Source organism: Pocillopora verrucosa, chromosome 8 (genome assembly GCF_036669915.1).
Source record: "Pocillopora verrucosa isolate sample1 chromosome 8, ASM3666991v2, whole genome shotgun sequence".
NCBI classification, from domain to species: Eukaryota; Metazoa; Cnidaria; class Anthozoa; order Scleractinia; family Pocilloporidae; genus Pocillopora; species Pocillopora verrucosa.
The window spans coordinates 16844403-16861214 of NC_089319.1; the positions used below are offsets into that span (position 1 = coordinate 16844403).

The window sequence follows — 16812 nt, forward strand, 5'->3', positions numbered from 1 at the left end:
GCCCATGCAATTTTTATTGCAGAGGTCTGACAGTCAGTGCCTTTGCAGAAGTGTTGCTTTGTAAGATCTATGACAAATGCAGGGTAATTTTAGACTTAGGCTCTCTTTCAGAAAGCCCAAGTAAATATTGCTCTTGCCTTAGTAGTTGCATATGCACTGGGAAACATCTGTCATCATAAACCTAGATTATTTTTTGTCATCACCCTTGATTACAAGCCATTTAGAATCAGTATTACTGGCCTCTTACTAAGTTATGTAGAGTATGTGAAATTGGTTAACCAACCATTGGCTTTCAACCTAATCCACCCTTGCAGTATGCAAGATGGGTTCTCAGAAACTAACTTTGTCTAACATTCAACAGGTTTTTTACTAATTATATTATCTCAGTTACCCTTTACATAACAACTGATGTTCACCCTTTTACTCCTTATGGAGTAACTAGCACCTAATTTCTGCTCACAACATCACCTCTGAATCACAGTTATGAGAATAAACAAGATGAAATGATCACCAGCTAAAGAAGCTCTTGTTGTTAAACAAAATCTCCTTGTCAGCACCTCAGGAAATGTATAGAAAACAGTGTGGAGAATATACATACCAATGTTAAGGTGTAAAAGGTTTAACAAGTTATTGCAAAAACATAACATAATTAATGGAAGTGATGCACAAAGTAGATGGACTGGGAGAGACAAAAGTAGCAATTCCAGTGGTATAAATATTAAGTTTATTCTATTGTTTTGTTTAGATGGTTTGTATGAGTGCTAGATGATACAACTTTTTGCTGCTCTGGATTCTGCTCATCAAATTCTGAGACAATAGACATGTATATACATTATGAAATATGAAAGGATGACTGACAGTTTTAAATTTCTTCTCAAAATCAACTATGAGCAGCCCTCCCCCCCCTTTTTTTTTAGGCCAGGTCTCTTGTGTGAGTGAAAAAATAAGCAAGAGAAAATTGATGTTAACACAGAACTCTGGGAGTGAGATACTCAAGAAGTAGGGATGGGCCTACTTTTCATGCACATCCACGCTGCTTGCTAAAATCAATTATTTTCCACTGATTTGTTTCACTTTCACAATGGACTTTGCTGAAAAAGAGGGGCAGCTCATAGTCAAGATAACACAAAGATAAGGCCTTTTGATGCCAGTTTTAAGTCTCCTTGTCTCTCTTTGTTCACAAGGTATTATCATGCACAGATGATTGAGGTAATTGAACTTTTTTCATGTAACATTAAAAACTTCTAAAACAAATTAAAATTAACAAGTTAAGTGGTAGTTTTAAAAACAACAGTTTTGCATATGAATTTCTAATTTACCAGTATTAAATATGTTTAAAATCATAAACTCCAAAAAAAGACAGATCTGCAACACAAGTTTTCATGGTCATTGGTGATAACAGCATTTCACAGCCATGCAGGTACTTTATAATCACCTCTAAACTTCAACTGTTGTTACAAAGTAAGAAATAATTTAAAACTATGTGTATCATTTAGCTGCATGTCCCCCAAAAGTTGCTATGGCCACATTTCCAGGTGTTCTTTTTAGAAGTTTTAGTCTCATGGTGTCAACTGCTTTTTCTCCAACTCCATCAGCTGTGATCTCTACATTATAGTTGTTTGCCTGTAAAGAAACAAGAATACTTGTTTGATCTTCTGCCCTACAAGAAAGATTTTTCTTAGTGTAGCTCATTAAGATTTAATATATTAAAGTTCACAAGGCAACCTGGTGGACAATCAGACATAGTTTAACCATAATTTGAGCATACTGATAAAGGCACCAGGCAGGAGTGTGGAAACATTAGGTCTATGATTGTAACTTCTTGGTTATGTTCATTAAATCTTTAAACCAGAGTAGCATCAAACCATGTTTGATTGTCCACCTGATTGCCTTGTGAACTTTAAATATATCTTATTTGGGAGAAAAGTATGGTCAAACTGTTGTTACAAGGGTCAACCAGCTTGCGAACATCAGAGTCTGCCTTGCTAATTATCGCTGTCTTTTGTACTACCTGATTCCTATTTCCACCTTGTCAGAAAAAGGCAGCTTATTGGTAAGCATATAAAAGGACCTCTTGATGCAGCAATTAGATCACCCCTGATGAAGGCACTAGACAGGAGTGTCAAAACATTGGGTCTCTGAATTGTAACTTCTCAGTTACATTCATTAAATCTTTAAACCAGAGTAGCATCAAACCATTTCTCATTAAGATTTGTTGCTCCCTTTTTGGCAATCCTTCTCCCTGAAGTTATGCATTTAGATGGATGCATTTGGTCCTGTTCAGCTCAAAGCTGGTTTAAATGGAGGCCTGTATAAACAATAGCACTAGGAGTTGTGTTCCCTACTTTTTGCAACAAAGTGTGTGGGTTTTTTAATTTCTCCTGTTAACCAGTATAGAGAAGATGCAGGAGATAGGGCCTAAGTTTTATCATTCTTATCCAAGAAGACTAGAAAGTCTAACCATATGAGAATATCTTCTCTTTCTGCCATTTTTATTCTAAAATATTTAAACTTTTCTTGATCTTTGGAATAAAAGGATAGAAACATTTAGGAAAAGGATTATTAACAACTCTCAGACTTAAAACTTTTGAAAACTAAGATGATGTGAGAACTCACCAGCTGCAATGTTGCTAGAAAAAACCTACATATTTCAAATGGTTCCTGTGCAAATAAAAACAGAAAACAAAAAGGTCACAAAAAATGGATTACTAAACCCTTCTTATACAACTCTGGTGTGATTTCTTGCCAATGAATAAAATAATAAGCTCAACTCCAGTCACAAATTGGTTTACAAACAAACCTTTTTGTTGCTTTCTGAGCAAAACATTTAAGCTAAATCTCTTGTAAGAACTAGGTTACTCATTAACTGTGACAAAGTCATGAATTCTTGTGAAAGAATGTAAATATTGGATGCAGTTGGGATGTATATTACCTTTTCATGGGCTAGCTGTCTAAAATCTTGATTACTATTGCCTGTGAAAAAATGTTCAGAACACAAAGTAAATTCACAATTGTGTATTTCAGTAGCAGATCCAGGGAGGGGTGCAAGGGTTCTGGACCTCCCCACCCATCTAGTCAGATTTGTGGGTTTGCTTTTACTACTTGTCTGACACCCAAATTCTTGAAAACCAAGATGGCTGGCTGGCTAATTGTTTTGTCTGGTGCCGAAGGGGCATCAGTTAGTTGAGAAGTAATGTTGACCCTGCTACCAAAAATTCTTCAGTCCAAATGGAAAGGGAAGAGGGAGGGGTGTGTGTGGTGGAGAACTAAGAAGCAGACAGTTTAAGAAACTTGTTGCAGTAATTAATGAAGAGAGATGCACATAATTGGAAGCATTGAATTTTAAATCTGGGTTATAATCCTGTCTTAAGATTCAACTGTTAAGTCACTATGGCCTAAAATACTTTTGCTGCTATCCTTGAAATTCTCTGATGTCATTTTTACGGTGTGGTTCTAAGACAAATGTTTGCATTTACCCTCTCACTCCCGACATCTTGTTGGTAATTCTCCTTACTCTTTGATGTACAATTCTTATGCTGTTAGTTCTGAGAATTTGGCATTTGATCAATTATTAATTCCCTGATTGATATTTTTCTTTATTCTAATCATCTTTCTGTTTGATATTGTGTTGCTATTGTAAGGAGAAATCCTGTCTTGGCCACTCATGGAAGTTAATTAAAAGCTAAGATAAAACAACTTTCTGAAGCAGAGATGATGCAAGTGGTAGGTGGGCTCATTTAAAAACAGCAAGACATCTTCTGGCAGAGAAGTCACTGCACAATAACAATTTTCAAAACAAAGATGGAGTGAGTGAGAGAGTAAAGCTTTAAACAACGGCAGTACAGAAGCCATTGATTTGGAGTTTGTTTTAGCATACTCTACACTCGTTACCTTTAAACAAATCAATAATTTCTTCTCCATACTTGTGAATATCAAATGGCCGATGTGTCTCCTGCAAATGGAGTAAGATCAGTAAGTTAACCCTTCAACTCCCATGATTTGATTGTTAATTCTCTCCTATAGCTGCAACACATTTCTTGTAAATAAGTTACTGAAATTTGGTGTTTGATTGAGATTGACAACTTCTACCCGATAAGTTTGAGTATTTGTGCTACCAGTTTGCTGGAAAATGGATGGATATTATAGGAAGAATTTACATGTTAATTACCAGTGGGAGTGATACAGTTAATGACAAATTTACCATCGATAATGGTGGGAGAATTTGATATAAAAAATGCATTAAAAAAATAATGCATCTTTGCAAGGCTGTCCACTTGTGCACCAGAAGTGAAAATCAAGTTGCATCTGGATTATAAGTGACACATCTCTTAATGCTTTTAATTTATAATTCACCTCTTCTGTTAATACAGGGACAATTCTCTCTTCCCATTCTCTGACTCTTCTACTCAACTCTGTTTCTTGAGCATACTGTTGACGTGCCTCCAAAAGGTAACTATCCTGTGTAGCAGGATCAAGGAAATGGTTAGCAAACAGGCACATCAGTGCTCCAACTGCAACTTTTTTCACCATGGTTTGAAGAACAGTTTTTGCTTGTAAATTTGCTGCAGAGTCCCAATTTGACAACAAGAATCACCAAGTGAGATAAACATTTGAATGAAATACTGTTACCACCTTTTTTATTAAAAAAAGAAATCAATATATATATAGCCTCCTTCTCCTTCATTGTACAAGATTTGGCATGAATTTTCATGAACAATTTACAACTAAAATTATAATTTTTTTAATACAGTTTGGAAATCAAGTAATATTACATTTTTCTTCTCTGGCAACTGAACTGAACTGAACTTCATCTGACAACCATTTTATGACTCCAGGTTGCCAAATGGGGATTTTTACAGGCCAGTGACCATGAAGTCCTGCATATAGGTTTAGAGACAATAAATGTTTGAAAATTGTATCAGTTTTAAGTTATTTGATAGCTTTAACTAATGGAAAAAGAGTAACACTCACCACATATTTCCTAACCATTTCTTCATAGCTTGAAATAACTACACCATCTGCAGGTTCCTCCAATGCTGTGAAATTAACAGAACAGCTTTTGAATCCAACATGTGGGTTAAAGGTCACTCCCTTGTTCCATCTCTTATCAACTTGAGAACCCAGGGCTGGCCAGACAATGGACAAGGTCTAGTCAAATCTAGGTTTTTTTCTGGTCAGCTCCTACAATGGCTGCACATTTTGTCTCATTGTTCACCATGTAAAGATGAATTTAGTTCCAAGCTAAGTTCAGGCTTTCACTATGACTGTCACTTTTTGTGCATCGAATTTGAGGCTGCATGTACAACAAAAATGTGGTAAATATATAAAGGGGGTAAGTTCTTAAAGAAACTGTGGTGGGAGAGTATAAACAGGGTAGCTCTGACAAAGTACTAAAGCTCGAAACATCAGCTTTGAAACTCTTTACCATTGGCCAGTTGATAATACCAATTTACCTTGTGGTAAATATAGTTGTTTCATAAGGGAGGGAGGGGGAATTTATGGAAATATTTGGATTCTGAAGACTTAATAGAATTGAGTCTGTTGTTCTGTTCCATTTCTTGTTCTGTAAATACTGTGATAAAAAGAACAAATTTTAGCTCAATTTTTACCCATTGGCTCCAGAACTTCAGCACTGTCAAGGTCCAAACCTTCATCTACCCCTCCAAAATCATCACCATCATCATCAAAATCAGCTGGATCATTACATCCAACTCCATTGTCATCATCTGAGAGGAATAAACACAATCCAATGATTTAACCCTTTAACTCCCAAGATGTGAGTGTTGATTCTCCCCTCTAGCTGCTACACATTTTCTTGTAAAATAGTGTGTGTTAGATCAAGATAACAACTTCTACCTGATGGGTTTGAGTCTTCACCTGTTTGCTGGATGATGTATGGATATTATAAGGAGAAATAACATGCCAATCTCTTATGTGATTTCAAGGGTTTAAGGGAAGACAAACAGAGGCTTAGCAAGAAAGTTTAGCCTGCAAACAAGTCCTCATTATCGGTGCAGCAGGAGGCATGTTTCTCTGCTGCCAGCAATTTTGAGATGAGGTAGGTAGAGGTTTGCTGGAAGGTCTGGCACTATTAATGAGTGCTGTACCCCCTTTCAAAACCTCTTGCTGGCTGGCTGGTATGCTCAAGGTCTCGTACTTTCTAATGGTTGAAGAAACACTAGTGCCACAGTGCTATTGAAGACAACGAGAAGAAAAAGGTTAGGGCAACACTACCATTGACTCTTACCATATACTTGCCCATCTGCATTCTCTTTTCTATTTTCTACAATTGAGTTCAATTCCTCAATTTCCTCCTTGCTTGCAACCTGAGACTGAATTAAAATGTGGTTTTATCTGAGGTATATTGCTACACATCATAACAAATACTTTTTGAGGGATTTTCAAACTTGAAAGTTTCTCTGGGTAAAAAGCACAAAGCATAGACTTCTTACCAAAACCTTCCTCAGTTTGGCATGGAGTTTTTGTTTCTCTCTGTATTCTGCCCAATACAAGTATTCAAACTCTGTAAAATTAAATTTGTAGCAAAATAAATACAGCTGCATTGAAGGTTCACCCATTAACAGCTTCATGAGAAAGATTCACTCCAAGCAGTAAACAAACAAGCATTACTGCATACCTGGAAATGATGGAATTTTGAGACTATTTTTGGACATCTTTGATGCATGTGAGTAAACTGCAAAGAAAAGAGTAAATGTACAAAGTTGTGGTGATTTATTGTATTAAAGTTCTACAAAATCAAAGAAATAACAGTTTCTCTTGTGATATGGTCACCTTCCCTTTACATTATTCCTTTACACCTTAACATCAGTATGCATATTCTCCACACTGTTCTTTATACATTTCCTAGGGTGCTGACAAGGAGAATTTGTTTACCAATCAAAAGCTTCTTTGGTTGGTGATCATTTCCTTTATTCTCATGACCTTAATGTGTGATTCTGGGGTGATATGGTTGGGAGAAATTAGATGCTGGTCACTCTTAGGGTTTAAAGAGTTAATAGATTGTAAATGGCAATATTTTGTTTGTATACTGCTGTCAACCCTGTAACCCCTAAGACTGACTGACTGGGATCAAATTCTCCTTACAGCATGACTGCTGAATCAATCACTAAGGTCATGAGAATAAGGAAAATAGTGGTATACTAACAAAGCTTGTGATTGTGAAACAAATTCTCCTTGGAAGTACCATAGAAACTGTATAAGGAGCAGTATGGAGAATATCAATAATGATATAAGGATGTAAAGAGTTATTCATGAGGTGACAAGGTTGAATGATTGTGCATTGCCATACAGAGTAATTAGCATAATGCTTTGCTGTGACTGTTTTACCCTCAACACCTGTGATTGGTGCTTTCAATTAACCCTAACAGTGACTGGCTTCTATTTTCTCCTTATTTCTCAACCTTGAATCAAATGTAATAGTCATGAGAATAAAGGAAATGATCACCAATTTAAGAAGCTCCATAATGTATCAAACAAATTCTCCTTGTCAGTATCAGAAGAAATGTGAAGAGAAAAGTGTGGAGAATTTCAATAACAATGTTGGGGTGTAAAGGATTAATGAAGAATGGAAGTTTATTGTTGAAAATTTGTACAATATATAAAGGAAACTTTATCATTAAGGGTGAGTATGTTCTACAAAGTGCACAATGTCATACTAGTGTCTCATCTTCAGCTGATTTTACTTACAAGCTTGGGATATAAATTGATTGATAGGAACAAGTGTAGGTTCTTTATTTTCTTCTTTGCGCTTTCTTTTCTTTTTCTTCTGATGTGATGTCAAAGATGAAGGCTTCTTGAAGGGTTTACCTGCAAAATAAATTTAATCACTTTAGTTTTACCCTTAGGAATGGAATACACAATTTTCAAGGAGAGCTGGTTACGAGAAAATAATCATTAATCATATTGTCACTGATGGTTTCTACAAAACTATAATACTACTTTACAGTTCAAATTGGAATAGCTTATCAGTCTCTCTCTCCCTCCCCCCCCCCCCCTACCCTTTCTTCTCCTGGATTTAAAGGGGCTTAAATTCAGATGCTGAACTTTTCACATCACAAATGCTAAAAGGCATTCAAATCATTATGATATATTTAGAGCAGTTCTCTGGGTGCTATAATGAGAATGGCCATAACAAGTAGCAAAATTTGGTATCCGAGTCTTTTATTTCAATTTGCTTAGTCCAAATTTGAATCACATTTGGCTTGTGAAAAGTGCAGCCTTTAAACAAGACCTACTAAAAACCAATGACAATAATTTATTTCTAATCAGTTTCTCCTGACCCTGATTATTCTTTAAAAGAGTTCCAGAAACTGGAAAGACTGAGTACTGGAGTGAGAAGAAAGGTGAAAAAAACGAAAGGTTATGTCTGTACTCAAGCCAAGTGCCTCATCCAGCAGGAGCACATTGTGGTTTCCTTAATATGAAGCGACTTGGAATATTACTACTCCTCCCTGGATGGGATGATAGTTCATCTCAGGTTACCCCCCCACCCCCCCCCCCAGCATTTTATCAAGCTTCCCTGACAATCTGCCAGTACATATTTATACACCTGGGTCAACTGAGGCAACTGTGAGGGTAGAGTGTTTAGCCCAAGAACAAGGTCTTGAACCCAGACCTCTCAAGCTGGAATCCAGCACTCTATCTATTAAGCCACCACTTCTTCCACTAGGGAAAAGAAAGACTGTGCCACAAATTGTGACTAAGTGACAGCTGACCTTTCTTAAATGGTTTTTCTTGTGCAGTACCCGGATCATGAGGATCCAACATTTTCCAGGGATCTTTGAACTGTAAATTTGACAAAAATTAATGATTAAGATAATGGTAAAAATAAACCAGTCCAATTGTAAATTTGTTAGGATGTACTGTATTTCCTAAAATAAGCATTTTTATCTAAAATTTTGGCTAAATGGGGGTGTGCTTATTGGAAGGAGGCTGCTTAATCAAGAGGGTGCTTACTATTCTCCTGAACTGATTCAGCTGCAGTTGAAGCTGTCAAAGTTATAAATAAAGTAGCAATAGAAACAGGTTTTTCTGTGTATCCCTTTTAGTGACAAAAATGGGGGAGAGGAGCATATATTTGAGTGGGATGCTTGTTTGATATTCTGGCCTTGGGGGAGGGTGCTTTTTTGTGGGAGGGAACTTGTATGAGGAAATACTGCATGTCAGAACTAGACCAATTAGTTAAGGTTAAGGTTAAGGTTTCAAACTAAAGTAAAGTAAGGAAACATCAGCCACATGTCACCAGCCCATTCTAAATAGAAATTAATTGCCATTAGTTAAATTTAAGTCATTAACCCTTTATGTCCCAAGAGTGAGCAATGAGCAACTTCTCCTTATGACATCAAAACATTGTAAAAACAACAGGTCATAAATGAAAGAAAAATATCAACTTGGAGTATAAATGAGTTTAATTTATAACCAAATTTTTAAATATTTTTAAACACAAATGAATGACAGACTCTCGGGAAAATTAATTAAATAGAATTGAATTCTTGGGTATTACATTTCTTTAAAGAAACTGTTAAGTAAGTTGTGTTGAGGGAGAATCAAACAAAATGGTCTCGGAAAAAACTCACAGGCTGTGCTTGTACAACTTGTTTTATTTCAGGTCTTGCTCTCAATGCTCTTCTTTCTTCCTGATCATCCTATGTGCAAAAACATTTATAATCAAACCTATCTCATTACAAGATATCTTAAAAAAAAAAAAAAAAGAAAACTTGAAAATCCACAGTCTTGGCACAATATACATAAAACAGCTTCAAAAATTCCTTAATGTACTTGTATTTACAAACAAACATAATCAAAAAGCTATTTAAAAGATTGGAGCAAAAAGGTCTCAAAAGCATAGCGAATCTTTTTTTTTTTCTGAAACATCTCATCTCCAGAATCTTACATCATTGAATCTGATTGGCTAATTGGGCACCCATAACTGGTCCAGCTTTTCACAATGTAGACCAAGGTATGAAATATTTTTTTGTGTCATTTGCAGCAAAGCAGAGGAAACAATAACAATAAATAAATAACCTATTAACCAGTCTAAGTTGGTCTGTCTGGGAAAAAAACTGTGGTCTTGAGTACAACCCTTGCCCTTTTGGCTACAGTCAAGACCTCAGGCACAGTTTTTTTTTCCTCATATGAACCTCCCACCTGGTAAATAACATATATGTATTCACCCCTTCCAATAAGAAACTTGGGGAGTTTGGAGCTATATTTCTGGACTCTGGATTCAGAAATTCATATCAATATGTGGTGTTGTTTTGGCATGACAATTTCACAAAGCATTTGTCACCAATTTTGCAAAGCATTTGTCACCAATCCAGGGGGTATAACAGGTTTCAATAACTTCTTCCATAGGTGGCTGCTGCTAGCAAAACTCAAACACAAATGCCTGCATACAGGCTAAACAGACAGCAGCAAAAAATTCTTACAGGAGGTGGTAGAATACTGGCAACCAGCTTTTACTAAAAACCCCTGAGATATAGCTGACTACCTGTAGCAGCAAAACATTTTACAGGAGGTGGTAGAATGCTGGTAACCAGCTTTCATTGAAACCCCTGGGATATAGCTGACTACCTACAACAGCATAAAGTCTTACAAGAGGTGGTAGAATGCTGGTAACCAGCTTTCATTGAAACCCCTAGGATATAGCTGACTACCTATAGCAGCATAAAGTCTTACAGGAGGTGGTTAAATGCTGGCAACTGGCATTTATTGAAACCCCTGAGATATAGCTGACTACCTGTAGCAGCAAAAAGTTTTACAAGAGGTGGTAGAATGTTGGCAACCAGCATTTATTGAAACCTTTGGGATATAGCTGACTACCTACAACAGCATAAAGTCTTACAAGAGGTGGTAGAATGCTGGTAACCAGCTTTCATTGAAACCCCTAGGATATAGCTGACTACCTATAGCAGCATAAAGTCTTACAGGAGGTGGTTAAATGCTGGCAACTGGCATTTATTGAAACCCCTGAGATATAGCTGACTACCTGTAGCAGCAAAAAGTTTTACAAGAGGTGGTAGAATGTTGGCAACCAGCATTTATTGAAACCTTTGGGATATAACTGACTATCTTTAGAGTGTCTGGGAACCTTACAAAATGCATAAAAAGGGTGGGAACAACCTGTGTAAGGCAGCAGTACTTGTAGTTGACTTATGTTGGGGAAAGTGGGATAAGATTTGACAGAGTGGAATATCGGCTGTGTCCATAGAAAAGACAACCTCTCCTCACATTGCCTTTCTCAACTCAGGAGTATAAATTGGTACTAGCAAACTTCAAGGGGAACAGACAAAATGCTAAAGGGTGATCTCCAGTAGACCAACTTCATATTTGGATGAAGTACCAGCAATTATCCCAGTTATTACAAACTATAGACATCAGGGTACATTGCTGCAGATATGGGGCAATTTTAAGGATCTTATGACTTAACCAACACCTTAATACAATGCTAGATGAGTAATGAAATAGTACAATAACATTAAAGGCTTAACTCATTTTGAAGAGATAACTAATTTTTTATTTTTTCACCTCAGTCTCCTCTGTAACAAATTCATTGCAATTTTTTGGAGCATTGTGACAGTCATCAAGTGCATCATCATCCATCAGTTCAGGTGGATCAAAATTATCATCAGGGTCTAAAAGAAAGGAAGTACCTAGCTCTTCAAACCTAGAAAGTAAACTACTCTTAACATACTGAATTGTGTAACAGGGATTATGATTTGTGGGAATGGACAGTCCCTTGCTCATGAGTTCTCATGGTATCAGCTGGTACACAGGACCACTGAACAAGGTGTTGCACTTGATGAATCATAACTTAATGGAATTACACATTAACAATGGAATGTAACTACCAGTAATGGTAGTTACTATCAAGTAAGTCCTTGTTTAAATTTATGAGCTTAGCTCAGCTAGAACTCTGAAAGTTTTCAGGGCAGTGAATGCAAAATCCCTTTGAGGAAATGTTGACAAATATTGTCCTCCTATAATGACCTGCAAATTTTAGTATGTTCAAACCATTTACAGCTCAAATTTTGTAATTGCATTCACTGACTTTTGATTAGCTTAAATTCCAAGACATGATGAAAAAACAAATTTCAGGAATGAATTGAAAAGAGACTTGGCCAGATGAAAACTTGAAGAAAGGGAACTTTACTAACCGGGAAGTTCTAAAGCCTCATAACTTTCAGCCACATCCAGGCCATGGTTGGCAGACTGTTCATGAGTTCTAGGTTCAAGACCTGGACAGAGAAAAATGGATGTTCATTTGTTTACTATTAATTAGCAGGTAAACTTGATTTATTTCCCACAAACCTGACATGACTGATGGAGTTGCAGGCTTCAGTCCTCTGAAGGAGTCATCTATTAGTGAAAGGTGTGTCCAGTCTAAAAGCAGGGTGCCAGTTGGACCATGGACAATGCATGTGTTCATCTGTTGACAAAATAATTTAAATTCTTAATAATTACACTGCTGAATAAGGTAATGGTTAACGAGCCCCGTTGGCTGGGGGCTTCAAGCACTTATCAATATACAAGTTAACTCAACTGCTGAGATCATATATGCAGTTTTGGTTAATAGCCTTAAATAACCTTTAACTCCCAAGATCTGATTGTTACTTCTCCCCTCCAGCTGCTACACATTTCCTTGTAAATTAGTAGTAACAAGAATTTGGTGCTAGATCAAGATAACAACTTCTACCTGATAAGTTTGAGTATTCCTCATTACCTGTTTGCTGGATAATGTATGGATATTGAAGGGAGAAGTAATATGTTAATCACTTTGGAGAGTTAAAGGGTTAATGAGTCACAAAGGCTGTGGCTTTAATCACTTATTGAAATAATTCAATTAGTGAGAGTGTACAGTTTTAATCACAATATTAGTTGATTATGGTTTTCTTAACATGACCCTGGAAAGTCTGTGGCCCGTCCGAGAGATTTCTCAGAATTTCTTTTGATGATAATCATGGTCTAAAAATTAAAAATTTTTAGGAATAATTTGAAAATTTAAAACTTTTCATACCTTAAAATCATTCTTTCTTCCAATAGCTTCACCAGTGCGACTGACGAAAAGAAAAGAAAAATTGTCATTTTCTTTTGATACATCACAATTCAAAGTACACAAACTCTTATATTAACCAAATATTAGATTTTAATCACTTCTGAGGATTAATGATGGCACAAGTTTGATTTAAATCACAAGTATAATTTCATATCAAAATTGCTTGACACAAAGTTAAATAACCACTTTATTACACCCATTTTGAAATTGCAAAATTCAGGCGTGCGCCTACAGGATCTTTTAATCTGTACAAATATTTTATTGAACCATTCCCACACCTGGTTTGTAAAAAGTTGCACAAACTTGCTTTTCATTTTCCTGTAATTTGATTGCTTACTTTAAAATTATCTATCTAATTGATTGTTTATTGTTTATATGATTGGTTGTTGTGTTTTAGTACAGCTTTCAAATTGATTTGGAAAAAGATGCAATTTAGAGCAAAACAATCAGATTTTAAGGCTCACCAATGATTTCAAAATGGATATAACCACTAAACATGTACCTTAGAAGCACATCTCCTCTTTCTTCCTCTGGGAGAGGTATTAAGGCTAAAGGAATCCTAGGCACAATCAGTGAACTCTAAAAAAAAACAGGTATTTAATCATTAACAGGTGATCTCTAAATACTGCTCTTCAGTAGTAGTTCAGATAGGGCCAACAACTACTATACTTTTTTAATTAGAGATAACAAACTCAGAATTGATTTGTCTTGTAAAAAATTAGGATAAAATTTGCCGCCACAGGAAAGAGGAAGCCCCTAGTAGTACCCATGCTCCCAGCATGTGGCTTTGTGGCTTGGTTGGTGGAATCACCCAATTAGAATCTGAGAGGCCTGGGTTCCAATCCTCTCAAAGCCTGAATTTTTTCAGAATTCTATTCTGTAATTGCAGCTTTCCTGCGAGGAGGATCATTGCTTTACTCGATTTTCATCCACAGGCAAAAGGAAACTTATTACATTAAAAACTATGAACTTAGATGAGGGACTAATCAATCCACACAATCAAATTGCAAAAAGTTCATTACTGATCATCTATGGTTCAAAATACGATTTAATTCACATACAGGGATTTCAAAGCAAGCCAGTGGCCACTGGACTTCTGCCCTCTAATTAGTAACATGTTGTGGGTTACTGTGGTCAAAACAATTACCTTTTAGCCTTTTATGAACTTTTCACAGTCACATGGTTTGCAGAGTCTGATGCCTACTTCAAAACATTTTGAAACCCCCCTGCACATATTACTGTATTTGTGAAAATTGGAACAAATATTGCAATCTTGTAATACTTGAAGAGACATTTGTAAGTACCTTTCTTTCAGCATTGTCATCTTCATCTTCCTTCAAATCAATATTCTTTGATACTTTTATGTCATCCCAAGAGCGATACTGCAACAAAATAAGAATCATAGAATAAGAAAGATAAGTTTTGAGCTTGGTAAAGAAATAGCAAAAGATGTTGACATTGCTAATCCTAGCAGTACACAGGACTAGTGTCATAACTGAACTTCGTAATGAGCCTTGTTCACATAAGAGCCTCTTTAAGCCCAGTGATAGAGCATCACAGTGCAGAATCTGAAGGTCTGAGGTGCAATTCGTCATGGGAACTCAGAATTTTTTTCTATCTCACACTTGTGACGAAACAATAAAATGTCTTTCTCTAAAATAGGATCAAGTTTTAAGATTTAAGTAAGGGAAAGGGAGAAAAACTTAAGTGAATACCATGTACCTCTTTAGTATGCCCCTTGGCACTCTTCTTCCCTTGTTCAACTGAATCATCTGTTGATGCCTGTTGTAGACGTCTGGGAGACAACAGAAGGATATAGGTACATTAGGTCAGGTTGGGGAATGGTATTATCTATGAGATCTAGTCAATTCTTTGGAAAAAAAGGTCAATTGACAAATCACTGAAACATAACAGACATGTATGACAATAAACTTTTGGGGCGTTGCCTACATGTTACCAATGTGTGGTTGACACACTGCCAGCGAATCTGCCCATACATAACCAAAAACATTTGCTAACACAAACACTAAATGGGACCATTTGCAATTTTACAAGTGATCTGCTTATCATACAAAAAAAAACAAACAAACAAAAAACATTACAAAAATAAGTCAAGTCAGTCCATCCTTTGTATGCATTTGGACAAATAAAGCTACGACCACTGCTGCCTATCCTTCACTTTCTTTCTCAACTCTCCAAAACTAACTCCAAACTCCCTTCTCCCTTCTTCAAAAATCCATCACCAGGTCTTGCACAATTAAGGGGCTACATTCAAAGCATCTTCTGCTATGCATATGTCATAGTCACAGGTATGAAAATAAACATTTTATTGACAGCTGTGTCACCCTGGTAAAGGAAAACATAGGCTCTTGATCTCATCATCAGAACTAATGACTTACTTTTTACTTGCTATTAGATCCAACGTTTGATAGACCAGTGAGTACAAATATTCCACCTACAACAGAGATATGAGGCTTTAGAAAAATATTAAAAGATATTAGGATATTAAAAATACTAGGATATGAGGCATTAGAAAAAGAGGTCCTTTTACCCGTCATGTAAATCAGTATAGACCCACGGGATGGATCATAGGTTAAAAGTCAAAGGGGGAATGGAATCAAGGGAGAGGATTGCTTTGATACGCGGTTATGTTACGGTACATGTACTTACCTTCTTGCTGTAGATACAAGTTGATCCTTGGATAAGAAGCGCTGCTTCAGCAAAATTCATGGTGGTCTTCCCTTCATCAAAAGATATTTTGATCTTTTCGATCTAAAGCAAATGTTGTTTTGTACAGAGAAAGTACAACCATTACTGTGCCGGACTAATATAAAGCGCTCATAAATAAACAACGTATTTAGTAATGCAACTTTGGAGAACAAGAGTCGCAATGGTAACCTTTAGCGCCCTATTTTGCACAAAATTGTAGAATTTTTCCCTGCCAAGATAGACTAAGGAATCAAAGGCGATTTTATTTCACCTATAAGCGTAAAGTTAACAGTTAATTTCAGAACGTTGGCTAACCTCAGCCAAGTATTCTTCCAGTTGAGCAGCGACATCAACGTCCCAATTCTTAGTCAGATCACGGATCGGCTGCAGTAAATGACTATAACGGCTAGTTACGTCGCTTGAATCACTGCTTGCTTCTTGAGAAGGCATGATCACCGCGAAGATATTCAGCCAAAACTCAACCAAAACATGACTTCCAAAACGCTCACGAAGAAAAAGAAATTTCCCGCCATTTTGCTAGGCTCTGAGTATGCGTTAGATGTGCAACCGCTGATAAGCTCCACAGTATGCAGACTCACGTCTATACCTCGGGGAACATAAACTTCGTGGCTGAATGCCACCAAATGGGGCTTGTTGCGAAGCGTAGATGAGACAGAGGGGCGAGGTCGCCTAGGAAGGATAACAAGCCACCAGCATGTTTACAGATTCTCATGTCGTTTGTATTTAAGACCCAAAATTAAGGTTTTTTTGCCCACATTCTTTCCCCTTGCTATTAATTACTGAGTTATATGTCCCAACCCCTTAGAGAGGCTTTCCTTACAGAGCATAAGCTAACACGCAGGGGTTATCTGGTTACCACCGTGTGTTTGTTTGGGAGCATCCTCTCATGATTGGGTTTCACCTTACGGTACCTTTACCGTACACAACTGCCTGTTACACCATTGACAGCCGCTTATGACAAAAGTTATAAAAAACCCCTGACACATGTAGCATACCGTGGCGGTATG

General features: G+C 36.7%; 1 protein-coding gene across 1 annotated transcript; it reads right to left on the reverse strand.

Annotated features, from left to right (window-relative positions):
- Positions 1 to 700: 700 nt before the first annotated feature.
- Positions 701 to 16400, reverse strand: LOC131776661 (condensin-2 complex subunit H2). The gene is made up of 23 exons (XM_059092878.2): positions 16100 to 16400; positions 15746 to 15847; positions 15475 to 15530; positions 14798 to 14870; positions 14380 to 14457; positions 13578 to 13654; positions 13037 to 13076; positions 12331 to 12448; positions 12177 to 12257; positions 11548 to 11654; positions 9597 to 9665; positions 8736 to 8805; positions 7708 to 7827; positions 6638 to 6694; positions 6453 to 6523; positions 6248 to 6332; positions 5610 to 5726; positions 4972 to 5036; positions 4354 to 4458; positions 3892 to 3952; positions 2933 to 2973; positions 2617 to 2661; positions 701 to 1623 (listed from the first exon to the last, which is right to left on the reverse strand). Exons 1-23 carry the CDS (start codon positions 16232 to 16234, stop codon positions 1489 to 1491), a joined length of 1908 nt encoding a protein of 635 aa, XP_058948861.2. The 5' UTR covers positions 16235 to 16400; the 3' UTR covers positions 701 to 1488.
- Between the last annotated feature and the right edge of the window lie 412 nt (positions 16401 to 16812).